This window comes from Artibeus jamaicensis, unplaced genomic scaffold (assembly GCF_021234435.1).
Source record: "Artibeus jamaicensis isolate MK-2021 breed Jamaican fruit bat unplaced genomic scaffold, CSHL_Jam_final contig_233, whole genome shotgun sequence".
NCBI classification, from domain to species: Eukaryota; Metazoa; Chordata; class Mammalia; order Chiroptera; family Phyllostomidae; genus Artibeus; species Artibeus jamaicensis.
Window position 1 is genome coordinate 67,530,714 of NW_026521486.1, and position 27,952 is coordinate 67,558,665.

Here is a 27,952-nt window from a genome sequence, read left to right on the forward strand (position 1 = left end):
ACATCCCGCCCCGAGGACTGAACACCGCCGCGGGAGTGGGGAGAGAAAGCGGAAGCCGTAACTTCCCTCTCCACTGCTCCCGGTCCTTTCCAGCCGAAGACCCGTTGGAAGGCTCCCGCGGAAAGCGAGGCGAAAGCTTGGTGCAGGGAGGGCCAGCCGGCAGCCGCAGGCGGGCGCGGGTGGGGGCGGCATGTGCCCGGACGCCCGGCGCCCGCCGAAGTAGCGCACGTTGGGGAGACGAGACGCTCCCCAAGTTGGGCGCGTCCCGGAGCCGGTCGCCCCGCGCCTCGGCCGCCGGTGTCGGGAGAGAGGCGGGGCTGATGGGGGGCGCCCAGGTCGCTGTCGCCTGCGGCTGGAGTCCGTCTTAAAAGCACCCGGACCAGCGTCCCCAGGGTCTCAGCTGGCGTCAAGCCCTCCGCCCGAGTGCGCGCTCTGATGCCTTCGCTGGCGGTGGCCCGGGTGGCCCGCCCGCGGGGGGAGCCGGAGGGGGCGGGGGAGGAGGAGGAGGCGGTGTGATGGCCCTGGACGGCGAGCGCGGGGAGCAGGAGGAGGAGAAGAAAAAGAAGAAGAAGAAAAAGAAGAGGAAGAAGAAGAAGGAGGAGGGGGCTGAGAAGAGCCGCTCACCCTCTGAGGCCACGATGGGGGAGAACGACGCCGCGCTCCGGACCGGCAGCAGGGGGCTCTCGGACCCGTGGGCGGACGCCGTGGGGGTGCGACCCCGCACCACGGAGCGCCACATCACTGTGCACAGGCGGCTCGTCCTGGCCTTCGCCTTGTCCATCGTGGCGCTGCTCGCGGTCACTATGCTCGCCGTGCTGCTCAGCCTGCGCTTCGACGAGTGCGGGGCCAGCGCAGCGTCCGGCGCGGACGGCGGCCTCCCCGGCTTCCCGCCGCGCGGTGGCAACGGGAGCCTTCCGGGCTCTGCCCGGCGCAACCACCAAGCCGGCCGGGACTCCGCGCAGCCCGAGGCGGGAGTGCAGGCCACCCCAGGGGCACCGTCTGCCCGGCCGCCGTCGGAGGAGGAGCAGGAGCAGCGGCAGCCGTGGACGCAGCTGCGCCTGTCCGGCCACCTGAAGCCGCTCCACTACAATCTGATGCTCACCGCCTTCATGGAGAACTTCACCTTCTCCGGGGAGGTCAACGTGGAGATCGTGTGCCAGAACGCCACCCGCTACGTCGTGCTGCACGCCTCCCGAGTGGCGGTGGAAAAGGTGCAGGTGGCCGAGGACCGGGTGGCCGGGGCTGTCCCGGTGGCCGGCTTTTTCCTCTACCCGCAAACCCAGGTGTTGGTGGTGGTGCTGAATAGGACCCTGGATGCGCAGAGGAATTACAACCTGAAGATCATCTACAGCGCCCTGATCGAGAACGAGCTCCTGGGCTTCTTCCGCAGCTCCTACGTGCTCCACGGGGAGAGAAGGTACGGAGGGAGGCGGTGCCCAGCGCCGCCCTACCCCTGCTCTGACCGCGGGGCAGCCGGCGACCCCGGGGACCCTCCTGGTGTCCGAGACCCGGGAAAGGTTGGGGCGGAGGAAGGAAGTAAAGGTGGGATGGGACTATCCCCAAGAACCTTCGGGGTCTCCCAGATGCCTGGGCTCTCACTGTTGCCAGCTACACAAACTCACTCACCAGTGGTGAACAAAGGATTCTCTGCCCCCTCCTCTAGTCCGGACCTCCCCACCACCGCGTCCCCCTGTAAAAGTTGCTTAGCCAGGACCTCCCCAACCCCGTCCACGGTCCTTAGCCAGCCGGCGCACGGCTTTATTTATTTATTTATTTATTTATTTATTTATTTTTTAAGGAGTGGTGTGTAATCTGATCGATGCTAGCCGGGGTGACATCAAAGGCCTGCCAAGTTGCCGTCCAGGGAAAATACGTTAGCTGCAACAGGCCAGGGCAGCAGCGCATCGGTCGGGCGGCAGTGCAGGATACAGCAGGGCAAAGCCCCCCTCCCCCCAACTGCCCACCTCCCCATTATCTGGCAGGCACAGGGCAGAGGACGGGCTTTATCTGCATAAAGTTTTCTAAAACTGGAAGTTCAGATTTAGAGTAGGAATAACTGGTCCGGCGACAGAGTAAGGGGGCGGGGCCGGTAAGAATGTCCGTGCATGCAAGTGCTGCAGGCTCTGTCCTGACACAGAGTGACTCCAGTTGTCTTGTTCCTGAGTTACTGACTCTGCAAGTGATCCCATTGGTGAAAGAAGGGAAAGCTAGCAGTCAGTCTCAAGTGCCTTGTTAGTGGGTGTCCTGATGATTTTTAGATTTGGGCAATACCCTGCTTTTTATTTTTTGAGAGCCTGTGGGTCTTCTCACCACTTGTTCAGAGCTCAGACCTGGGAGTCCGACAGAACCTTGTTCCTGTCCGGACGATGACTGCCTCTACTGCTTACTGAACAGCGTCTATTAACTCATTTGTTGCAAGAACCCAGTGGTGCAGGTGCTACCAACACTCCCTGTTTAATGGGTAGAGGAAAGAAGGAACAGAGAAGTAACTTAACACAGGTGAACTCACGAAGCAGGGAGTTTGACCCCAGAGCCCATATGTTTAGTTTTAATTTGGGGATGATAATACTGATATTATCCTCACGGGATTGTTGCAGGTGTCCATGGGCTAGTGCACTGAATGTCCTTTAACCCTGTATGTGGCATTTAGAGTGTCCACCATAAATGTCAGCCGCTATGAGTGTTGGTGGTACTAAGCTCTCAAGCATATCGCTGAATGAATCAAAAAGTTTTTATTGCTTTTTGCTGTAGCCCCTTGCATTTAAAATAACTGATGAATTAAGTGACTATATGACTGACAAAGAAGAAGACTGAACAAAGAAATGAAATTGACGACCTTAGAAGTAGAGGCAGTTGGGAACTTAGTTAATGATGCCACCGGCCATGCCTCCTCTGTTCTCAAGTCCCTCTCGCACCTACAGAAAAACTGGGGCTCTGAGTAGTAGCACAGGGTTCCTGAGGTCAGCAGGCTTGTCCGTGGAGAGCAGGGACTTGAACTTTGGTGTTTTGATACTCGCACTGGGGCTCATGTTGTCTGCAAACTTTATGAAGAAGTTACTATATAAGAGGCTGGGGAAATTTCAGTGTGTTATGGGAGAACACAAATGTTTTATTATTTATAGAGTACTAGGAAGTAACCTCATATAAATAAAATGCCCAAAGTGAGTAGTTGTATGGTAGTTAAAATCTATAAGTGAATGTTTACCTTATTCTTTCTCCTAAGGTCAGCTGTGGACAGTTTAAACCCCCTTCCACCACTTCTTCCGACCTATTCTAATGAATACAGATTAATAGTATTTTCCCCCCATATCAGATATGGGGGAAAGACACAGAGGGCAAACTTGCATGTTATGTTTAGAAACAAGCTTGTTATATCAAAATGTCAGCAGTGGAAAGTTGCATATCATTATCGATAAATTTGTGGTGAAAAAACTATTTTCAACAAATCCTGTTTTTTGAGCCATGCCAAAATATATTTGGTGGAACTGAGCTTGTTTTGGTCAGGGCTTTCAAATGAACAGAATCTCTAAGAAAGACCAGATGTTTCTGCCTGACTCCTAACCGATTTCTTGTTCTCCTGGTGCATATTTGTATTCAAACTCTCTTCTTCGGTTTTCTCCAAAGATGTTAATAGTAACTTGGTTGAAAGTTTAACCTACTGCATATGTGGCTAAGCTTTTGTTTCTCTTTTTATCCACCACTTGAAGAGCAGAGTGAATATAATTTCTTGGATGTCCATACCTGGAGTTGATAAGGCAAAGGAAACAGAATAAACTTTCACAATTATGCCAACATTATATGTATTAACCTTTTTGTTGTTGTTGTTGTTATTACTATAGCAACTTGGGAAATTTTTAAACATGCCAATATCAGGAACTCAGCCAAAGTTGGACTTGGATTGGTGATGTTTTTATCCCCAAAGCGCAATGTAAATTGACATTTTATAACATTCTTTCCAAAAGGACATCAGTACAAATTCCGAATTTCCATTTGATTAATGGTTAAATATCTTGGTTTTTAGTTTGTCATACTTTTGCAAATTTAATTATCAGGTAATTTCTGTAATGAAAATAAATATTTAATCTGCCAGTGGGGAGTCACATTAAGCAACTTGAAATATTTAAAAGAGGAATACTACAGTTCAGTTCACGTAGCCTATACAGAAACAACTCATTACTAGCCCAGTCAGTCTGATTCTTCAACTCACTCTTCAGAGGTTGAGAGGAACAATTTGGGTGAGGGCAAGAAAATTAGATTTCACCATGCACTTTTGACTGCTGGAAGGTTTTACCCCATATAAGGTGTTGGAGGGGGCTTGGTTTTGTCCTGCAGGGAAGACTTAACTTTTCTAGGTTCCCGAAACATCAGCTGAGAGAGGTTGGAGACAAACTCCCCGCTGAATGAACCAGAGTTCCTCTGCTTGAGGCATAGCCTCTGCTTTCTGTTGGTCATTTGGCTAAAGGGAAAATTCATTACTTGTTGAATATTGCAAGCAGATAAATTCTCTTCAATTTGAAATGTTTACACACAGCAGTAAATTATCTCCATTGGGTAGAACAAGTAGTTACCTTTTCCTCAATTGGGAGTGTATTTATGCGGTAGTATTCTATAGTAGAATATACTTGCTCAGAATTAGGTAAGCTGTTCATTTACCTGAAGTAATTGCTGCTTTTGGGTAGCCAGATGGTAAGCACATCCATGTTCAAAGTTGGGTACCTTAATTTAGATCCAGATGGTCAGATTGAAAGAGGAGATTTACCCAAAGTAAATGAACATTTTATTCACTTTCAAAAGGGAAACCGTTTTTCTTTGACAAACTTTGATTGGGTCTCTAACGTGCCACAGTGCCAGGAGACAGAATAAAAATAGGTCTTTTTCTATCAAAGATTATTTAGAGAGAAACTGTGATATCCAAGTAAAATGGGAAAATAACATTGCAGGTCTCAAAAAGAAGCGCAAAAAATGCTTTTGCAAAAATCTTGTGGAGAGTAGAGAAGGTTTTAGGGGTAGACATTTGATATTTTGTGGTATTAGTATGCATGGCTTGATGCCTTGTCCTTTTTCTGGAATGAATGAATAATCATGATATTTAGTAAAAGCAAGAAAAGCACCACATTGCTTTTATGTTGAAAGAACCTCCATTCCTTTTGGTCACTCTGATGAGGAGAGCTTTACAGGAACAAGTTGGTGTGTATAGCTTTTGGTCTCCTATAGAAGGCTCTGAACCGGAAAATCTGCGAGAATCATTTATTTCTGTGAAAACTTTTTAATATGATTCCTTAGTGGACTTAGCTTATTGTTTTCCTGTCAGGCATACATAACCATATGGCCAGACCGAGTCCAGTACTGCCAGACTTTGGTTACAATTCAGAATGCCACCACCACACTTAATCTGGAATTTTTTTTTAAGTTTGACTAGTTAATAACTGATTCAGGGAGGAAAATCCAAATTAGCATTTGTCTTGCCATGTTTTTTCCATGGTACCATTTGATTGGATCACCCTGGATAGTAATAAAGTATACAGTTTCTCTAAAAGAGTTAAATTAGTTTGCCCATATTTTTCTTTACTCAAAGAAACTGCAAATCTGGCCTATTTGCTCTGGATATCTTTCAAGCAAAGGTGGACCTGTGACTGGTTTTCTTGCATCCGTTTGGTCTGTGCAACATGTTTATTTCCTTAAACCAAATTTTGCCACTGTGTACGTAGATGGGTTTGATATAACAGTGCTGCACAACAGTTTAGGTTTGCTGGGAGATGGGAACGTTTGGTTAGTAAGACTACAAGGATAAGACTCACTTATTTAAGCATGACTACAAAGAATGGTATAACAAGAGTGAGGGAGAAATAACTTTTCAATGAAGAAGTGTTTTCGTTGTAAGGAAGAGCATCCCTGTGTCACCCATCTTCATTCTCCAGGCCACCAATGTGACTCATCAGGATTGTTATCAGTGTGTCCATTTTTTAAAATTTTGGGGTATCCTTTACATCCTTTCAGATTTACAATAGTGACGGTTCCTTCAGTTTTTCAAAGTCTCATGCAATCCTGCTTTTTGCCACTAGAGAGTGGATGCTTTCTCCAACAGGCAGAATTTTACTATTAACACATAGAGTTCAGGAGAATATAAAAATGAAACATACTCTGCTTTTTTCAGTTTCCAGGAAAATATGAACTGATCCACATACAGGCATAGCTAGATGGTGGTGGCTGGGCTGGGAGGGTGGAATAAGATTATCAAGCTGGGTGGGGCTGAATTGGGGTGAAGGGCCCCAGGCTCAAGTCCCATGCACCTGACTCCAGGTGCACCTTCTCAGTCTCCGAATGCCTGAGTGGCCCCAGGGTTTAAGGAGCTCTGACTCTGCTGTGTGCGCAAGGCAGGGTTAATGCATTCCTCCCTGTGCAGACCTGGGTTAACTCTCAGGGGGAAGTTTTAGTTTCATGATTGAGATAGTTCCTCAAACAAACAAACAAACAAAAAATCAGAGGATGAAAAAAGAGCAACTACTATCATTGGTTACTTTTCATCCCTTTTAAGAATATGTTCAAGCCACTTTTGGTTGTGTTGCTGGATGGAAAGCGTATGTATGTTTAGTGTGTTCAGGGACTCTGGAGCCAGACTGCCTGGGTTCATGTTCTGATTTTGCCACTGATAATCCTTAGGACCTTGACCAAGTTTCCTGATTGTTCTGGGTCCGGTGTCCTCATCTGAAAAATAGTAGTAATGATAACCCATTTCATAGGGTTATTGTGAGGATTACATAGTTAAGAAATAAGGAATTTAGAGCAGGGTCTGACAACCGGTAAGCACTGTGGTGGGTATTAATATTATATTATTCCATGGCTGGAGCGCCACTATTTGGACTCATACGAGGTTGTGTAGGGTCAGTGTATTGCCTTGGGGTTTCCCCTTAGCTGCAACAGTCACTGTGGACATTCTTTCCACTGCTGTTCGTTATGCCACCTAAGTGGAGTTCAAAAGACAGAGAGAGAAGGGAACAGAGCCCCTTCACCATGAAGAAGAGAATGAAGAGAGAGGCTGTGGTATTTCATAGCTAGACAACGCCCATGTTTGGTTCAGACACTGAGAGATGGAGAGGGCTGAGGGAGCACCAAGAGCATGGGAAGCAGCAGGGTGGACGGTCCTCTGATTATGGCACTTCTTTCTACCAGCAGAGAGAATGGCAGAAACCAACGACTGATGGGCCAGAGGGTCCTTCCCTTGTCACTGGAAGCCAGTACAGCAGGCAGGAAAATCCCAGGTACCAAGGGAAAGTCACACCAGTCATGGGCTTTGTTCTCAAGACTTAATTTGCATTCTGACAGTAGCAGTACTTTTTAATCCTTACATAAGGCTTTGCCTGTTTCCAATATTAAACAAATGAGGCTCAGACACTAGTTTATTTATTTGTATGAAAACCTAATATGATGGCCCAGGACAATAATACTATGTATTCATAATACTCTTCATCAGTAGTGATCATATACTCAGTACTCGTTTTTTGATAAGAGTATTTAGTACATAAATAGGAAAACAATTATGAATATTATGCTCTGTTTTTATAACACGATTATTCACACATGCACCACTTCCTACATACATATTGCTGGCATTATTGCATTATGCTTTTAGCTTACTAGAATGGTTATTTTAAAAAAACAGACTACACACTTGCTTATAGCACCGAGTATTCAGCAGGAATACTTTTCTCCTGAAATGGCAGAGGTTTCATGACTCATTGCAGTACATAAAAACACACAGTCTAACCAACACACTTTTTGACTTAAAATATTTTGTCATTGAATAATAATTTGCATTTTGATGAACAGCCTTAACTTTAAATGGGACAGGTGTAACTTCCATGACCTTGGAACTGAGTCTATTTACTGCAACAGTTGGATAGTAACTAGATGGCCCACTAGGACTTTTCTTTAGATCTTGGAAATTTTTATTACCAGTCTTAAACGATGACAATGCTAGGCAGTTTGCAATTTCGACAGAAGCGAGTTCAAAGATCATTTTTCACTGTGCTGTATGTGTGGTATGCTTAGAACTGGCCAAAACGGAAACCTGAAATACGCCACACCGTGTCTGAGGTTCTCTTGGTTTGGTGGGTTCCACAGTGAAATGCCATGAATCAATTTTTAATACTAACAGTGCTATGCAAACGTCTGTTTCTACTGTGTATTTTAGCTTTATGAAAAGGCAAACGGAAAATAATGGAACAGAAACTGTTCTGTATCACATACTGTAATTTGTTGGCAATATTAACTGACATTAATGCATTACTTCTGCTGAATCTTATCATAATGACTTGATACAAGTAGCTTGCCTAGTGAACTTCCGCAGAAATAAGAAGAAATCAATTCTCTATATCCTTTAGAGACAACAGAGAGCTTTAAGCTCTTCTTAGCTGAACCAAAATGTCAAAGAGACAAGTTGTTAAGAAATCAAGTAATTTACTTTAGAAGAGAATTAAAATGCAGGCATGTTCGTCATATTTCTCCAGTTATGCTAAAGTGGCATTCTTGCAATGACACTTCCAGGATGTCACTTTTGGAAGTGGACTTCTTAAATGGTAATAGGTTCATTAAAAGATAAACATGATTTTGTTTAAGAAAGCAAAAAAAAAAGGGCAACAAAATACTTGTCCCTATTAACTTCTGCCTCCTAATGTTTTATTTTACTTCTTGTTGAATTTGTGTATTTCATATCCATATAATATATCAAAATGTTTTCTATTTTTTATTTTTTATAATTTCTTCTACTATCTCAGACTCACCTCAAATTTACTCAAATGCAAACTCATTATTTTCTACTCCAAATTACCTCTCTAGAGCCCTCTTTGGTTTTTACTGATAGTAATCCGAAAAGAAGTCTTACCTCCACCAATGAAGGCACCCCTAAAATATATGCAGAGAAGAAAGAATTATATTTTTGAAACCCAAAAGACTTGTTGGGTACTGAGTCTGAAATTAGATCTCTTTGTTAGAAAGGAGAGTATCAAGGGCGAGAGAGGGGTGAGAGATGGGCTGGCAGTATTGAGATCTGATAAAACCGGAATCTCTGTAAGATAGCAGGCAGGGGGATTAACCTAATATGTGAGGCAAAGCTGTTTTAAAGTCTTCTTTCTGTGCTGTCCATTGTCCATGTGCTCCCTGCTCCGTCCGTCTCTGACCCTTAAAATACTTCCCAGGCTTCATGACCAATTCTTACGTTTCTTCCTCCGTGCAGACTCCTTCAGTTCTAACAGACTGGTAGTTCTCAGCTGGGTCAGTTTTGTCCCCCAGGGCACATTTGCAGTATCTGGAGACCTTTTGGTTGTCACAGCTGGGGAAAGGTGGTGCTAGTGGCATCTGGTGGTAGAGGGTAGGGATGCTGCTGCTGAACATCCTACAGTGCACAGGACGGCCTCGGACAAGGAGTATCATCTACCCTACAGTGTAGCAGTGCCGAGACTGGAAAAGCTTGCTGGAGGAGAATGTGATTTCTTCATACAGTTCCCTCTTAGTCACAGATTTGTGTGCGATGCCTCTTTAGGTACATATTTAATTTCTTTATTATTTAGAGTATAAACTCCTTGAGGGAAGGAAGTAAAGATATTTCTTTTTTTTCCTCAGTATGAAACACTCAGAAAATGGTTAAGAGAGGCACATGAATTATAGAACTTACAGTAAAAAGCTACTTAGTGGTAGTGTAATTAATATTAAAAAAAAGCCTCATCAAATTCAGTGGATATTTTATTTCTAAATTTTTTCAGTTATATGATCTCAAGCTTGGAAAAGACCTTAAATGTAACCTAGTCCTACTGCTCTTCTTTACCAAGGGACATTTTTAAAAAAATTTCCTAAATACTAAATTGAAATTCAATTGCAATCGTCCTTAGGTGCCAGACTGTGAAATTGGTATTTTCTCATTTAGACATTATCAGAATATATGTTGGCCCTCTGTGCATAGATATATACTGTATGTATAATTTCATTAATAATATTAATTGCAGAAAAGGTCAGTAAATGATTTCTACAGTCCCTTTCAGCCCTGAGAATCAGTTATTTATATTGCTAGCTTTACTAACATATTTACTTACTACATAAGGCAAAAAAAGACTGCACAAAATTATTCTTCTGCATAAATATTTGGTTGATTAATTTCTCACTAGCCCAAAGGTATTTAGAATTTCTGTATCTAATAAATTCCTGCCCATTAATTACTTAATGCCAAAGACACCTACCATTTTTACATAATGACTAATATATTTTAATATATTTTTTATTTTATTGATTATGCCATTACATTTGTTCTTTTCCCCCATTCATTCCCCTCCATCCTGCACACCCCTTCCTCACCATCCCCCCTTTTGTTCATGAACACGTGTCTCAAGTTCTTTAGATTCTATATTTCCCATACTATTCTTACCCTTCCCCTCTATCTATTTTCTATCTACTGTCTATGCTACTTATTTTCTGTACCTTCTCCCCCCTTCTCCTCCACCCACTCCCCTGTTGCTAACTCTCCATGTGATCTTCATTTCTATGGTTCACTCCTGATCTAGCTGTCCTCTTAATTTGCTTTTGTTTTAGGTGTGGTTGTTAATAACTGTGAGTTTGCTGTCCTTTCACTGTCCATCTTTTTTTTCTTAGATAAGTCCCTTTAACATTTCATATAATAAGGGCTTGGTGATGATGAACTCCTTGAATTTGACCTTATCTGAGAAGCACTTTATCTGTCCTTCCATTCTAAATGAAAACTGCTGGATAGAGCAATCTTGCTTGTAGGTCTTTGGTTTTCATGACTTAGAATACTTCTTTCCAGCCCCTTCTTGCCTGTAAGGTCTCTTTTGAGAAATCAGCTGACAATCTGATGGGAACTCCTTTGTAGGTGACTGTTCCCTTATCTCTTGCTGCTTCTAGGATTCTCTCCTTCATTGTAATCTTGGCTAATGTAATGACGATGTGCCTTGGTGTGTTCCTTCTTGAGTCCAACTTCTTTGGGACTCTCTGGGCTTCTTGGATTTCCTGGAGTCTATTTCCTTTGCCAGAATGGGGAAGTTCTCCTTTATTATTTGTTCAAATAAGTGTTCTACTCATGACTGTTCCTCTTCCCCTTCTGGTACCCCTATAATTCTGTTGTTGGAGTGTTTAAAGATGTCCCGGAGGTTCCTAAGCCTCTCCTCAGTTTTTTGAATTCTTGTTTCTTCATCCTTTTCTGTTTGGTCATTTTTTTTTCCTTCTGGTCTACTCCTTTGATTTGAGTCCCAGTTTCCTTCCCATTACTATTGGTTTCCTGTGCATTTCCCTTCATTTCAATTAGTTTAGCCTTCATATGTTCCTCTAATTTGTGACTAAAATCAACCAGTTCTGTGAGCATCCTGATCACCAGTGTTTTGAGCTGTGCATCTGAAAGTTTGGCTATCTCTTGGTGCTTAGATTTATTGGCTCTGGGGCTCTGAGTTGTTCTTGAGCCATGTTTTGATCTGTTTGTGCCTGTTACGCATGAGGAGAGGCACCTTAGTTGTTCACCAGGGTGGGGCCACCCAGGTCACTGGTTTGTGACGCTGTATGTGGGGGCGGGGTCAGAGAGAGAGCAATGGCAGTCCTCTCCACTGGCCTGGTCCACCTCACCGCCTGCCCCCTGCCTGTTTATCTGAGCGCAAATGTGCGAGCATGCTGCCCTGTGCTGGGGCCTGCAAGGTCTGTCTCAATTCGCGTCTCTTCACTGGTTTATCTGCATGCAAATTCGAGGCTGGCTGTCACTGCACCTTCCCTGGGTCCGCCCGTAGCTACCCTGCACCTGGGATCCGCGCTCTTGGCTGCCGCGAGCCGCTGGGGTCAGGGGGTTTTTTGCCCAACCCGCTCTGCTGCTGGCTTCGCCCCTCTTACTGGTTTAGCTGAGCGGTTCATTGTTTTCGGATTCCATATTGTTCGATTTTCTGGGGTTTGGTTGTGTTTATTATTGTTAAAACTTTATTGTTTTTAGATTTGGTTGTTCGAGGAAGCAAAGTGTTTCCACCTACACCTCCATCTTGGCGGAAGTCAACTAATGCATTCTAATTGCAACCACTCTGTTGAACCTTGGTAGAACTTTTGTCCCAGTATTAATAGTATGAGAATATATAAAAATGGATATTCTTTTCAATTATATTACAAAGAACTTAAGAACAAAATGATTATATCTTTTTTAAAAATAAAAAAGAAACTTACCAACAAAATAATTAGCAAGCAAAATATATCCAGAGACACTGAAAGAAAGAACAAACTGACAGTAAGGGGGAGAGAGATAATGGGGGAATATAGGGGAAGGGTCATTAGGGAGCATGTGTAAAGAACACATGGACAAAGCCAAAGAGGGTAGGGTCATGGGTAGGAGGCAGGGATGGGTGGGGCAGGGGCAGTGGTGGGGAAAAATGGAGACAAATGTACTTGAATAACAGTAAAAATTATTACCATGTACCTAATAATGAAGGGTTTACATATAGCAGACAATATCTAATCGTTCAATGACTAAAATTGGAGTTCTCAGATACTTTTAAATGAAAAGGGAGCACTTTCTTTTCATGTATGAAATCTTATAGGTATCTTTTAGGTAGATTCAGTAGAGAAATATCAAGCTCAGTGGACATTTTAATTAATAAGATTGAAAGGTAAGATTCAAGAATATTATATAAGAAAAAAGTATGTGATGAAAAAATTATAAATGGGTGCATTTTAACTAAAAGGTACTGACATTTAATTAAGCAAAAATTCAGTTATCAGTAAAAATTATAAGGAAAATGTTACTACCATTCTGGCAAATTAGGAAGAGACTTTAATTACCAAAGTTCAATTATAACATTGTTTATCAGTTATGGCTAAAGATTAATTTTACTGTTTTTGAAGTGTAGGTACCTTTTGCTGAGACACAGAAAGTGTGAATTCTAGACCCAGCTCAGCACTAATTGCCTGTGGCACTTTGGACAAATCACTTAACCCTACTGGAGGTAGTTTTTCTTTCTGGAAATTTATGAGAGCCGGACAATTTGTTTCTAAGATTGCTTCCAACTTTAACCTTATATTTGTCTGAAGATTTATAGTTAAAACTTCTTTCCTATATATTATCTGATTTTATCATCTCGACAGTTTTGTAAGGAAGGCCTAGAAAATATTATTGTTTTCCTTCTACTAATGAGAAAGTAAGCTCAGGCAGTTGAGTGATTTACCCCAGTCCCGTATGTGGCAGCCCAGCACGGCTTTCGAGATAACTCTCAAAAACCTTCTCTCTGAGAGCCAGCATACAATTAATTTTTAAAATGTCTTTTTTTCTCTATTTGAAAACTAAGCTTCAAAAGGTAGGCTCTCAGTGATAAATGTAAGCTTTGTAATTTTAAAATGGCCTAAACATTTACACCTCATGGTTTGAGCCAAGGACAGCTGATAAGGTTCAATACACACATCAACACCTATTGATTGGTAGTGGTTGCCTGAAGTGCTGTGCTGAGAATACTTTTGAGGTCAAGTTCAGGCTCAGTGGGAAAGTGTGCCATTTTAGATTAACCATGCATATACCTTGGATGATGGGGAAAGGAGAGGTGGCAGAATTACTTGTGTGGGAAACAGTTTTTTAAATGAATGACTTTAGAACTTAGTAATGTTTTATAAAGGGTCTGGTATTGACTTGCCTTATATCAAGTTTTGCAACTAGTACTGTTAAAAAAGTTTAACTTTTGTCATGATTGTTTTCATAAAGAATGAACTTCTTAAGTTAAAATACTTCATATGAACATTTTCATTTGTAACCCTGATGTGAAAAAAACTGAAGTTGCTTCTAGTTAGTCTTAATAAGCAATTTTGCAGCTTGATCTGAGACCTTGAGGGCATATATTTAATGTATATATTTTTGTACATAATACATTTATACATGTATATGTACACACATATTAACAGGTTTATTATGTAGGTATTTATTATGTTTACATGACATAATATAATAAACATATTATGAGCAGTAAACACCAGTGGGGTCTGGATTACTCCATGTAAACCGGTTACAGTCCTTTAAAAAAGGTTGAAGATATTGTGAATCAGTGGCTGCTATTTTTTCACTGGCTGCTATTTATTAACTGCCTACTGGGTGCTATTCTTCTGTTTGCTGTGATAGGTGCTTTACATTCTCTTTATTTCTCCCCTAAGCCTTACCAACACTTTCTTTTTGAGTTAAGCTTGATTATTTTCTATTGAGCAATGAACAACTACACCATAGGGAAATTTAATAATTGTATAGGATGATATGGCTAAGAATATTGTAGAGCCAGAATTCAGACCGAGTTTCGTCAGTTTTCAAAGCCTTTTTTCTAAATAACATCAGGTCATGTCTTGATGAAATTTGAAGGTAAAGATGTTTCCCAGTGATGGTCTATGTTCTATATGCATCTGATGACAACTTCTGGGTTTTCATTTACTGGCTTTAAGTGTTGTAGAGCTTTGGGGAAGAAAGTGAGGCACGCCAAAAAAAGAGATTATTTTCCAACGTTTTCCAATGTGACACCACTGAGTGGTTTTCTTGTAGACTGTAATGTTTTGTCTAACAGGCACTACTTTGGGTTTGGAGAATTTATTTTAATTGAGACAAAGACTTCCCTGAAGAACTTTTATTATTGGGGAAATGTATGTGTGTAGTGTTTTTCTGCTATTCATGAACTTAAGTTTGGTTCAGAAATGAAAAGTATCTTGCAGTTTTGTGAAAATACATTATCAGCAGAAGCATGCAAAGTGGTCATAACTCAAGCCATAAGTGTAATTGGGAATGTCATTTTCTGTTTTCCAGATTCCTTGGTGTTACTCAGTTTTCGCCTACACATGCCAGAAAGGCATTTCCTTGTTTTGATGAGCCCATCTACAAGGCTACTTTTAAAATCAGCATCAAGCATCAAGCAACCTATTTATCTTTATCCAATATGCCAGTGGAAACTTCCGTGTTTGAGGAAGATGGATGGGTTACGGATCACTTTTCACAGACCCCTCTCATGTCCACATATTATTTAGCCTGGGCTATTTGCAACTTCACATACAGAGAAACTATCACCAAGAGTGGGGTTGTAGTAAGTATTTTAAACTTAATGTTTTTGGATTATGCACACTCTGTAGACTAATCTGACTTCTGGATTAACAATAGCATTGAATTATTCCTATGCTCTTTCACATTTGTGTGGTTGAACTTTTTACCTAACCCTTGAGAGAAAAACTATCTTCCAAGTTTCAAGGAGTTAGATGGGAATGTCTCTTCTATACCCAGCCCTCTTATTCCTTTAACCACCTCCCCCACCCCTGTCATCTCTGTCCCTCTTCATCTCCTGACAGTCTCTGGAATAACTGTTGTTTTGGGAAATTGCCTGTTTCTATTTATGTGACTGAGAAAGTTGCTTCTTTTTATTATGAAATATTTCAAATATACAGAAAAATGTAGAGAATGACATACTACACTTCATATACCTGCCAGCAGCTCTACAGAATATAAACATTTTACCATCTTTGCTTCAGTCTAATTAATTTTTGAAAAAGTAAAACATACTGCATTGAGTTGAAGCTTTCTTTCTGTGTACCCCTGCCTGATCTTATGCCTTTCCCTCTTCCTTAGAGATAATCACTGAATTTGGTATTTGCCATTTCCATGTACATTGTTTTGCATTTAGTAAGTATGTATATATCCACTTATAATACATGTCATGCTTTAAAATTTCACACATATAAATGCTCTTACTGATATCATCCTGCAACTTATTTTTTTATTTCATTTTATATTTTGCTTAAAGTAATGTTTTGGTGGTATCTGAATAGAGTGGTTGAATGAATCCATCAAAATGTATCATCCTCTAGATGAACATTTTAATTTTTCTGATTTTCAATGATTAATAGCAACGCTCCAGTGAACATTTTTGTATATAAGTTCTTCTGCCAATGTGCTAGAATTTCTGTATGGTATAAAGCTTCTTTTAGCCCATAACACCCAAATGTATAAAAATACATTCCTAGGAAGGGGCAGTATATAGGAGTCTGGAGAATTACTGTTTGTGTTCAATTTATAATAAGAATCAATTGGACCTTCTATGAGAGCTACTGGTTGTGACACCATAGTGTTCCAGTGGCACTTTTTACATGCTATTGCATTGCATTAATGAAACTACTTCAGCCATGCTATTACTAACTTCCTCCTCATTTCAATGGCTTACACAATAAATATGCATTTATTTTAATTTTCATGTCAAATTCTAAAGCCAGGTATTAGAATTCCACTTTTGCAGATGAGTAAACTGAGGTGTAGAGAGGTTCAGTAACTCTCCCAGGGTCACAGAGTAAGCAAGTGGTAGAGCCACAAGTGAAGCCTCTGTTGGTCTGATTTCAAACTTGAGGCTTTTCCGCCCCTTGCCCCAGGAGCTGTGTCACCGTTCCACCTGGGTGTCTACAGCAGAATTCAGGTGATGATTATCTCCATCCAATGGCCATCATATTCAATGTTGCTTGAACATAACAAAAGAAGTGAAAGAAATCTACATCCTTATTCTGTAGGAAGTTCATAGCTCTATAATAACCTAAATTTTGAAATATAGGTTGGCTAAATAATTTTTTCTCACTATTACTTTCAATTTAAATCGCCGTGGAGCCTATTTTAAAAAATCTGCCTGCATAAAAAATTCATGCCATTATTGAAGAACTACAAATTGTGAATTCATGTAGAAAATCATTAAAAGAACTTCCCAAATGCTGGCTATAGAGGACTGGATGACATTTTACTCTTTTGATCTGTTGAATTCCTCTGATGTTTTTGATGTTTGGGTATTTGCAGGCTGAACACATTGGACCACACACAGAAAAGGAACATGAAGACATCTCATTTCCTTTTACATCCTCGAAAGATGATGATTGACTTGCTTTGGGGTCAGCTGGCAGCACAGGGTACAATGGAAATGTTTTTTCCAAGTATATTTTCCTAAAAGTGTTCTCAGCCCTTTACAATTATGCTGGCTGCAAAATGACCCATGTTTAAGTGACCCAGACACACTCCAATTATTTAGACATGGATTAGTATTAGAGTTAAAAATCTAAGCAATTAGTAAACATTTTAAAATTCCTCCTTAATAATTTTTATGTAAGAAAGATAAAAAAGGCTACTAGAGAACATTGAAAGATCAACTGAAGTAAAATGTTAGATTGTATAATTGAAAAATACTAAGAATTGTAAAAAGGAAAACACTCTTACCATTGGGAGCCCTTACTTATCAACTGTGGAAATATGGTTAAAACCTGGTCCTCTTTTTCTGTCACCTGTTGGAAATCCAATGTATTTTCTTTGAACTGCCTTCCCTCTCTATTACCAGGAGCGCATGGGATGGGCATTTGTCAACTCTTAACAACTAGAAGGAGTGGAGTTTTGACTTTAAAATATTGGAGGTGGGAGGGCTGTGTGAAGTCCAGGTGGTCATTTTGGATGAAAGTCTGAAGCAGTTTCCTTCAGGACATGAGAGAGCAACTTGAGCAGCATCTTAATAATACACAGCTGAATTATAGCAGTGCCCCAAGTATGCATATTTGAAGTATCATCATTATTTTCTTATCAAGTTATCTACACTTTGCAAGGCACTAGCCTAAGTAATTAGAAAGATAAAAAACAATCTTATATCCCTCTAGTACTGAGATTGCAAATGCAGCTTTTGGATTGAATCTATGCCTGCAGACATGTTTTGTTTACCGATCCCTAACATGGTTTAAAATTTTTATAATTAGTTGACGACATTTAGAAATTGGGAGATTGCACATAAAATTATTTATTTCTGGCTTCTATTGGAAAATTGGAAGAGCACGGGGTTCACATTACTGCTTAGCTCTATTTGATCATTCATTTATTCCTTCAACAGATATATATTGACTGAGTGTCAGGTATGGTTTTAGGTACAGGTGATATTGCAGTGAACAAAGCAGACAAGGTTTCTACTCTCAAAAAATTTATGTCTTAATGAGGACACAGTGACAATAAACAAATACATATATCACATGTCAGATGGTGATACACGCATGCTGTAGGTGAGTGGTGGCTGGCCCATTTACATGGGGCAATGGCTTCCCAGTATAACTAAATCAGGACCACTTTTATAACTTTGCATCTAGTTCACTGCAGTATTGTGCATCACCTGCTTTCATTCTGCGGATGTTTGGATTTTCAACCCTTGGCTAGGGATATAATTCAAGAGGGTAGTAGCCAAGGAATGTGCATTGGAAAAGCAATGAATGTACTAATTGCAAATTAGTGTTACTAGCATTCACTATCAAATGACAGTTGTAAAAAATAAAGACAGTTTTGAAGATGGATAACTTGGATAACTAGATATGTATTTCATGGGGGAGATAGAATTTAATATGGCCGCAAATGATGGCTTTGTCTTGGAGAAGCAGATGAATGTGAGCATATAATCCTTGGCAGGGGAAGTATTAATAAGAGATAGGGATATTTATGGGAAATAGGGTAGATTTATGGTTATAAACATGTATTTTAGAATAAGATAGGTTTGTTTTAGAAGTTTTACTTTGCTTCTCTATGCCGTTGATTAGTTAACTTTGTCCTGGTTTTCTTGTTTGAAAACTTAAAGTATGAATTCTTCCTTTATAATTTTGTTTCAGTTACTATCATGGCATAATAAACTACTCCAGAATTTAATGGCATAAAACAACCATTTAATGTGCTAAAAGCTTCTGTGAGTCAGGGATTTGGAAGGGCACAGTGGGGATACTGTCTATTCTCAGTTATGCCAGGGACCTTGGTTGGGAAGACTTGATGACTGGGAGACCAGAATCACCTGGACCATCTTCACTAATGGGTCTGGTAGTTGTTTTGCAGTCTTCTGTGAGGTCAGCTTTGGCTTCTGGTCCATAATAGCATTTCTAAGTGTCCTTTAAACATAATCTGGACTTACTCAAACCATGGTGGCCTCAGGGTGGTTGGACTTCTTACATGGTAAAATAGCTCCAAAGGTGAATGTCCCAACAGAACTAGGTTAAAGCTATGTGACTTTTTTTTTTTTTTTTAACTTATCCTCAGAAGTCTCACAGCATCACTTTTACTGATTTTTAATGGTTACAAGTAAATCACTAACGTGGTCTTGATTTGATAGACAAGAACATGGACCTGACCTCTTGATGGGGAGTGTCAGAGAATTTGTAGACTTGCTTTCAAAACAATATAGTCTGCTCTCTGGTTACAAACCATTTACATTCATCCTACATACAAAATACACTCACCATGAGTCTGATTCATTATAGCATCAGACTCAAGTTTAAGGTCCAGGATCTCGACATCTAATTTAGGTCTGGGTGCAGATGAGACTACTTTGGATTGTTTTCTTAGGCATGGCTTCTCTCTTTCTAAAGACCTATGAAGTAAGGAAATAAACGATCTATCCCTACTCCCCTCCCCTAAGAGACAATGGTAAGAGGAGAATATGATTATTGCAATAGATATTTCCATTCAAGAATAGAGAAAATGAAAGGATACAGTAGTCGCTGGCCCACAACAGTTTTGAAATACAACTGGGCACATATTGGCAATTCCTTAATGATGACTCATTGCTGCTTCCTGTGCGTTGTTCTTTCTGGAGATTGGCCCCAACCTTTTAGCTCTTAATTTTGTCTTTTAAGGCATCTTTTCTCCTCCAATTAAGAAGTAGTTTGTGTTTACAATTTAAGAGCCTTCTGAGCTTGCTTCCTACCAGTAAAAACTTGGGGGTCCAAAGTCTTATTTTTCTATTGTATTGGCTCTGTTGCTTTAAGTCCAAGCAGGCATAAAATTTATATCATTTATAATGATATAAAAATGTTGGTTTTCTATGTGCCAAGTTATACCCATTCCATTAAGGCAAAACTATCCCCACAGATCTCTTTGTCTACCTTGAGGCTTTTGCCTTTAACATTCTTAGATGTTTTATTGTTCAACAGAGAGTGTCCCTGAGGCACACTTTTACAATCCTCAGAAAGCCCTTTGTCTTTCTGAAAATGTCTATGGGACATCATTTTAAGTGTGTCTGAAGTCTTAAGTTTCTGAAGTCACATTCTTGGTTTCATCTTTAGTTCATGTTTTCCTGACAATGATGTATATATATTTTTTTCCTGCTGGGGCTGTTTCTTACTTTGAAAATCTTTTGCCATCTGGAGAGGCTGGGATGAAGAAAAAGTTTGAATTTCAAGCTCAGTAAGTCCTGGACTTTTTCTAAATTTTGATTGGAAACTGGACAGTTTGTTCTTAAACTCTTCTGTCCTTTTTTGTACTTTTCATTGCTGGAGAAAAAGCTGGGTGGGACTTTCAGTGTTATGCCTGGAACACTCCTTAACTAGAAAATACAGTTCAGTAGTTATAGCTCACATTTTTTATGAAACTACAGGTGCCAGCGCTGACAAACTTTTTTTCCATTCCATTGCCAAGGTCTCCTTTCCTTTAGCTTCCAATTCTTTTTACCTTAATATTCTTTAAGCCTTCACTGGCAGCTTCCTCAAGATTTACAAAACTTTTGCTAATACTCCCCTCAAAAATCTTCAAGCTTTTGCCCACAGTTTAGTTCCAAAGCCAATACCACATGTTTAGAGGCTTTGTTATGGCAGTATCCCACTCCAGTTACTAAAATTGGCTCTAACTGATATTTCTGAATAAGAAATCACTCTAAAACTTAGTAATAAAAAGTTATCAATTTTTTATGCTCATGGATTCTGTGGGTCTGGAGTACAAACAGTATAGAGCAGGGAATGACCCATCTCTGCTCTATGATGTCACAGCTGTAGAGACTTGATATGTGGGTGTGACATGATGAGACAGCTTGGAGCCAGACTTAGCTGAGAGCTTCCTTTACTAAGTGTCTTTACTTAATGTCAGCTATTGTCTGAGCCCTAACTGAGGATTTCCATGATGCCTGAGCTACCATGCTGCATGGCAGCCTAATGTCGAACTTGTTATTGGTAATTTAGGCACCCAAAGGTGAGTATATGGAGATTTATGCTGCCTGTTCATTCCATTACATAGGGTTACATAGATTTTATTAGTCACCACCTTTTTTTACTACCACCTGTTGGCAAGGCAGATGCTGCATTACTTTTTCTGACCTAGCCCAGAAGTTAAACAGTGCCAGTTTGGGGTTATCCTGTTAGTAATAAACTTAGGTTGGCCCAGATTCCAGCAGAGAGAGAAGAACATAGACCCCATCTTTCAATGGGAGTACTGTCAGAGATTTTGTGGACTCACTTGAAAACCACCACAGTTGTTATAAGTATTACAGGAGATTTTATTTATAAAATCATAAACACAGTGCCTGACATATTGTACTAGCTCTGATGGTGACAATTAAATTGGTGAGATATTCAGAAGTCACAGAAGGGAGTAGTGATATTTATACTTGAGAGGTAGATGGAAACTAGATTGTTAAAGAGCTTGGTGCCTGGCTAAATTTTAAGGTTTTGTTCAGTTAACAATAAGAGCCACTGAAATTTAAAACCTGGAAACATGATATGTATATTTTTTATAATCTGCCTGAGAAGAGCATGCACAATGTGAGGACATGAGGAGACATAAGTAAGGGCTCCATTTAGCTATGACACTCTGGACTAGAGGAGTTATAATTTTAAAAAATAGCATAGTATAGATATGAAAGACATTTTAAAGGCAGAATTGGTAGTACTTCATGAGGGATGAAAGAAAAAGTAAATGAGAAGAAGCAAAAGAGCAGAGTCGAGTGACTCTAAGGGTTAAGTTAATAAGAGCTTGGTAGTTGCCACCTTCCATGTTCACTGTGTTTTCTGAATTGGCTTCACAACCAATGAATGTTTCCATTTGCTTTGGCTAGTCTCTTGGATGTATGACCTATGCTGTTATAATTGGTTATATAGACTTTTTTTAGTCAGCATTCTTTATATTATCCAGTTACAAAATCTCAATTTGAGTTTAAGAAAAAGGGACATTTATTAGAAAGATATGAGGGTATCTCAAAGAATCTCAGGTCAGAGATGGGCCTGGGGCCTGGAGCACTGTGAGAAGCTGGGGAAGCTTATTTCAGGTTCTTGTTAGTGCTTCTGCTTTCCTTTCCTCTTGCACCGTGGACACACTTCCTCTGTTGTTTGATTCACAGGATGGAATATTGCTGTCAAAAGTTTCCAGTTTTCTTTATTGTAGGAAGGTCTCAAAAAGGAAAAGAATCTTTATAAATTACCAAACATATAGACATGTCTTGGTTGCCCTTGCTTGAGTCACATGATCATCTCTGGAGGAGACTGCACGTGTGGAGTCACAATGTAGGAACACGACATCTTCTGCTCGACCTTGTAGACTGGACTGTGTGGCAAAAGAGCAGTTTCTATAGAAGGGATGCTGGGTAAAAAACTGCTACAAGTGCCCCAGATGTATTTTTAGCTTTATTTTGTGGACTGACTACTACGGGCAGAAAACATAATTTACCATGGTAGTACACATGCATAAATGTATACTATACCCAGGAAAATACACACACATGTACATATAATGAACATTTCTGATGCTCAGAATTCTAGTGATAATACTGTGTATACACATTTAAAACATCTGCATATTTAAATGTGTATCCTGTGTCACTTCCTACTAAAAACAAAAAGTCTAATTTTTTAAAAAAAATTTATTCATTTATTTTCAGAGATGGGAAAGGAGAGAGAAAAAGAGGGAGAGACACATTGATGAGAGAGAAAAACTTTGGTTGCCTCTTTAATGCATCCTGACTGGGGACTGAACCTGCAAAGCAGGCATATGCCCTGACTGCAAATTGAACCAGTGGCCTTTTGCTTTGTGCAATGATGCCCAACCAACTGGGCCACACTGGTCTGGTCTTAAGTCTAATTTTAAAAAGATAAATAGAGGACTGTGGGTTAATGTACCTAAGCATATTTTACAGTGTATAAATACCCATGTTACTAATAGGAGTCTTTTAGTCATTTGACATTCTGGTTAAATTGCAGAACAAATATAATAATAGCCCACAGAGAAAGAAATAGTAACAAAAGAGTTGTATTACCAACTATTAGATATATAAATAAAGGGTTCCTTATTACCCCAAGAAGCGCTAGTCATCTTCCTCCTCTCTTCTCTTAAAATACTTTGTGCACTCATCCCTCATAGTCATCATCTCACTGATCATAGTCTTTTCTCACTGGCCCTGTTGCTCTGCTGCACGTGCACACGTGAAGGCAGGCATCATGTCTTATCTTTGTAAGATCAGCAATTCCTACTGTATGGAGGAGATGGTAGGTGCTCAGTGAAAGTCCATTGAACATGTAAATTAGTGAACTCCCTTCAGAAAAGTCACAATGTTGGTGGTTTCCAAAACTTTTGGTTAGGTTAATGTATACAGTGTGAAAATTGATGAGAAGTAATTTTTTTACTGATTTAGAGAAAGAGGGGAAGGGAGAGAGAAATATTGATTTCAATATTCAAATTTATATTGATTCAACATAAATTAGTTTCACTTACGTATGCATTCATTGGTTAATTTTTGTATGTGCCCAGACTGTGGATTGAACTCACAGTCTTGGTCTGTTGGGATGAGCTACCTGGCTGAGGCCTAATGGGAAGTAATTTTGACCACCGTTGAACTAAAACTGGTAAATGTTGCAATATAGATATTATCACTTTAAGCCATTCTGGTAGAAGATGTAGGTAAAAGAGAGTTGAGTACTGAGGGGTGAAGTTTTACTGTTAAACAGGGAACTGACTTTAGGGCAGAGTCTAGGCTCTGGAGAACTTAGTGTTGGGGAGGAGAAAGAGGGTGGTTCTTCTAAACTAAAGACCAGGGATTGTCTTTGGTTCTCCATCAGGAAAGCAAAGTCTCTGAGTGTTTGTTGAGGAGCTAGTGGTGGCTGGCTTGTCAGCTGGGTAGGCCTGAGCTGGCTGGGTGGTTTGCTGCCATGTGCACAGTGGTCTTGGGATTATAGCATCCAGCTCACTTCTTCTGCATGTGAGATATGCCTGAGCCAAGTTTGGATCATCCAGCCAGGTCTCGTGAGCAGGAAATTCTTGTCACCAGGTCGGGAATTCACTGGAGTCAACAAGTTTGAGAAATTAAAAAGAAAAAGAATATAATTGATGAACTTCCTTAAATTTCATTAGTGTAGTAGAACAGAGGTGATATACACTGTGGCATGAGTGTAGAGTGAAGAAATGGATATAATGATTGCGGACTCTGTTTTTAAGAGTGCTAGTTAAGGGAAAGAAAAAGAAAACACATCTATGGAGCCTACTGTAACTGATTTTTATATTGAGCTGAATGTATAAGAAGAGAACCAACAAGTTTCCAGATGGTAGCCAAGGGCTACCTGATATTTAATGGCTTGCCTATGTTGGAGAAATGTCCAAAATTCCTTGGACCTTTCAGCAAGTTTTAAGAAGTTAGCAATAAAGAAAGCAGATATGAAGGGGGTGCGGTAAAGTTGGAAGACTGACAAGGCACCCATGGTCACCAGTCAAGAGGGCAAGACATCTAGAGTGACAAAGTGTTGTTGAAATTGTGGGCCATGGTATACAGAGAGGCAAAGAGACAAATGAACCTATAACTGAGGTGACATTCATGAGCAATGGGTTGAGATGGTTGAAGAATGGAATCACCGTGAGAATGAAAAGTAGGGCTGAGCTAATGAAATGAATGAGGTGGAAAGAAGATCTGTGATAAGAGGGGATTGAAGTTAGAACTGTGGATCAGAGATGAGGTAATTGTGAGCCCATATTAGAACAGACATTAAAAACTACTTAGGGAATTCCTTGTGAATATTGGTAAGAAAGCTGTAAGCCAGGCTTCAGACTCTTCAAGTATAAGTATCACCTGGAGACCTAAATGGGAAAGAGGATAGTGAAAGCTAGGAACTTCAAAAGAGGAGAGTGGTTTTCATGGAAGTGGAGGAACAGTGGTGTTAAAGCAGTAATGGCACACTCAGGAGAGTTCTCATCTTTCTCTCTGGCTCTGAGTGTGGATGAGAGCAGACATAAATGAAGATGAGAATGTGGGCAAAAGAGGCCACTGTTGGGTTTGTGTAAGGGATTGCAGCTATTGATAATAAAGATTAATTACACAGTGGATGGAATGGTTGTCTAAAGGGACATGTTAACAGTAGAAGATGGAAAGGACTGAGTAGGCAAAACTTAATTTAATGGAGGAGCTTGTAGACCTATCTAGCCCCAAGGTTTCCATTGAGATGTTGGTGTAAGGGAGTGTGCCTCAGCACGTCTCTGTCCTCTGGTACCTGACCTGGGCTGATGGTGGATTCATGATGAATGATAGTGAATTTCATTATAATATCCACAATCCATCAACTGCCCTGAGGGTTAAGAATCTACATATTGCCCTGGCTAGTGTGGCTCAGTGGACTGAGCACTGGCCTGTGAACCAAAGGGTCGCTGGTTCTATTCCCAATCAGGGCACATGCCTATGTTGCAGGCCAGGTCCCCAGTAGGGGGCACATGAGAGGCAATGACACACTGATGTTTTTCTCCCCCTCTTTCTCCCTCCCTTCACCTCTGTCTAAAAAGAAATAAAATCTTTAAAAAAAGAATTTATTGCTAAAAAAAGTCTACATATTGAAGAGGCCAATAGAAGCTAAGGGAAAGGCTGGAGGTAAGAAACAAACCTACAACACAGAGTAGTTTAGTCAGTGTAGAGTACTCACAGGTATAGCATGTTTATGCTTGGTGATGGGTGTGAGGGATCAGATCATATGGTGCCACGTCAGGTCCATTTGTCTCTTGGTAGGGCAGTGGAGATGGTTCTGGCTATGACCTTCTTTCCCTCAGTCTTCCTTCTGAGACTTTAGGTGGTGAAAGTGGGGGCTGCCAGTCCAGCTGTCTCTTAGATAAGGTCCTGGCATATCTCGAGTAAAGTAAGAGCATATAACGTGATAATCTAAAAGGGGTTGTTTTTTCCTTTTTTGCCATTTTGTTCCTTTCTGACTTCAGATTTATTATTATTATTATTTATTTTTGCTCTTCTTTTTTCTTCTAGTTCTTTAGGGCTTTTACTTTAAAGGACTATTTTTGCCAAACCTTTGTCATCTAAGGGAGGTAAAGTTTTGTGTATTATTGAGAAGGGAAGTGATAAAAGATGTGTCTAGAGATTTAGGCCCAGGCCGGATTATGAAGGGATTTTTGCATGTCATGTTAAGTACTTTTGATTTTACTCTGTAAGCAGACAGAAACATGAAATGATTTGAGTTTGGGAGGAATTCACATCATATCAGGAGCTTCCTGAAGAGGCTGGGGATAATATAAAATGTCTTATCGAATTTGCCAAAAGACTCAGTACCTTTTCTCTGTTATTTACTTGACCAGATCTGTTTTCCTGTTTGTTCAAAACAGCCATGCTGGTATAGCTCAACCTTCATAGGGATCAAGGAATAGGCAGTTCAGTAGATGTATGGCAAACAAATGGCATTGCTTCGATTGTGGCTGACAGGAAAAAATAGCCAAACTTTTGCATCTAGTCTCAGACGCAAAATGTGCATCAGTCCAGAGAAAAAGCTGTGGGTAACCACATTATATAATAAATGATGAAACAAATCATATTCTAAAGGTTAATGTTACTCAGATTCAAATGGTTCTTCTAGGATTTGATGGCAAATTACAGAAAGACTAACAAGGATATGCGGTTGAGATATATTAATATTTCCAGAGATAAAACTTGCAGCAAATGAAGGGAAAATTTTTTTGCTGAAGAATCAAATATTATTCCTGGAAGGCTTTTGTCTTCAGTTGGATACATAAAACTGAATATTCAGCGTGGAAGAAGACATCACACGTACTAAGAGCACTGTCTGTCCTTTGCCACTGCCACCTACTAATGTTTCTTGACTTCCTTTTCTGACCAGATGGCAGGAAAAAAACCTGCTAGGTTTGTGAGATACTGTCATCTTCTGATTTGGTTTAGTTGGGGGGTGGAACTAGAGAATGCTTAAAACCAATCACTATCCTTTTGTAATGTTCACATGGCACTGAAAATTATTTCTACTATATTTCTTAAACCCATAGAAAATATCTCTTCATCTATTCACAAATATATATCGAGCAATTGTGTTCAATAAGAACAGATATTTGGAAAATTCTGTCATAATTAAGAAGATCAGAGAGATAACAGACTAGTCAGAATACATAAGAAGTCCACATAGACGTAGGATGTTGAGTGACAGGGAGAGGGCAAATTCTAAACTTTTCTAATGAACCTTTATCAGAAATGAATAGGTACTGAATGTCTCCTCTGGGCTTAGCACCATGTTAAATGCTATACATAAACCCATGTGTATGGTATAGATTTTGTTTTCAAGGGGTTTTGGAGTCAGTTGTTGAGACATGATAAACACTCATCCATACATGGATGATACAAGCACTATTTTATAAAGGGAAGGTAAACTCAGTACTACATAAAATACCGAAGAACAGAGAAAGAGATCACAAGATGAGAGCACAGGTAATTTTTGAAAAGTATTGGATCTTGAAGGATGGATGGATTTAGGTAAGTAGAAGGCAAATCAGAGAGGGTTTTTTTTTGTGAGATGAAGAGAGTGTTCAAGGCAGGAATGACCATGAGGTTGACTTCAGAGTGAGAAGATTCATTGCAGTTAGTCAGTTGAAAATATCTGAAAGCAACTCAGGAAAACTTGAGCAATACAGAAAATCAATAGCCGGATCCTGGACAACTCAGAGCAACGAGGAATTAAAGAATTATGTTTTGAGAAGGATAGCCTTGAGGATCTAGACAGCAGGTACAAAGAATAATCTTTTGGGGCACTGTCATCAGATTATATTAGGTGCAGTCCTCAAAATCCCAGGAGAGAGAGAGAGAGAACAATTTGTTTTGCCTGTATGGTGTCTATCTCCAGGGATGATGTAGATGCTAGGCTTTCTTTATTGGTACACTCATCACGGACAGATGGAATCTGGAGGTGGGTA

General features: G+C 40.3%; 1 protein-coding gene across 1 annotated transcript in view; it reads left to right on the forward strand.

Moving 5' to 3' along the window:
• Positions 1-515: 515 nt before the first annotated feature.
• Positions 516-27,952, forward strand: part of TRHDE (thyrotropin releasing hormone degrading enzyme) — a 386,150-nt gene continuing 358,713 nt past the window's right edge. Inside the window, exons 1-2 of the mRNA XM_037154152.2 lie at positions 516-1,417; positions 14,798-15,071. Of these exons, the coding sequence (XP_037010047.2) occupies positions 516-1,417; positions 14,798-15,071 (1,176 nt within the window). The remainder of the gene's footprint in view (positions 1,418-14,797; positions 15,072-27,952) is intronic.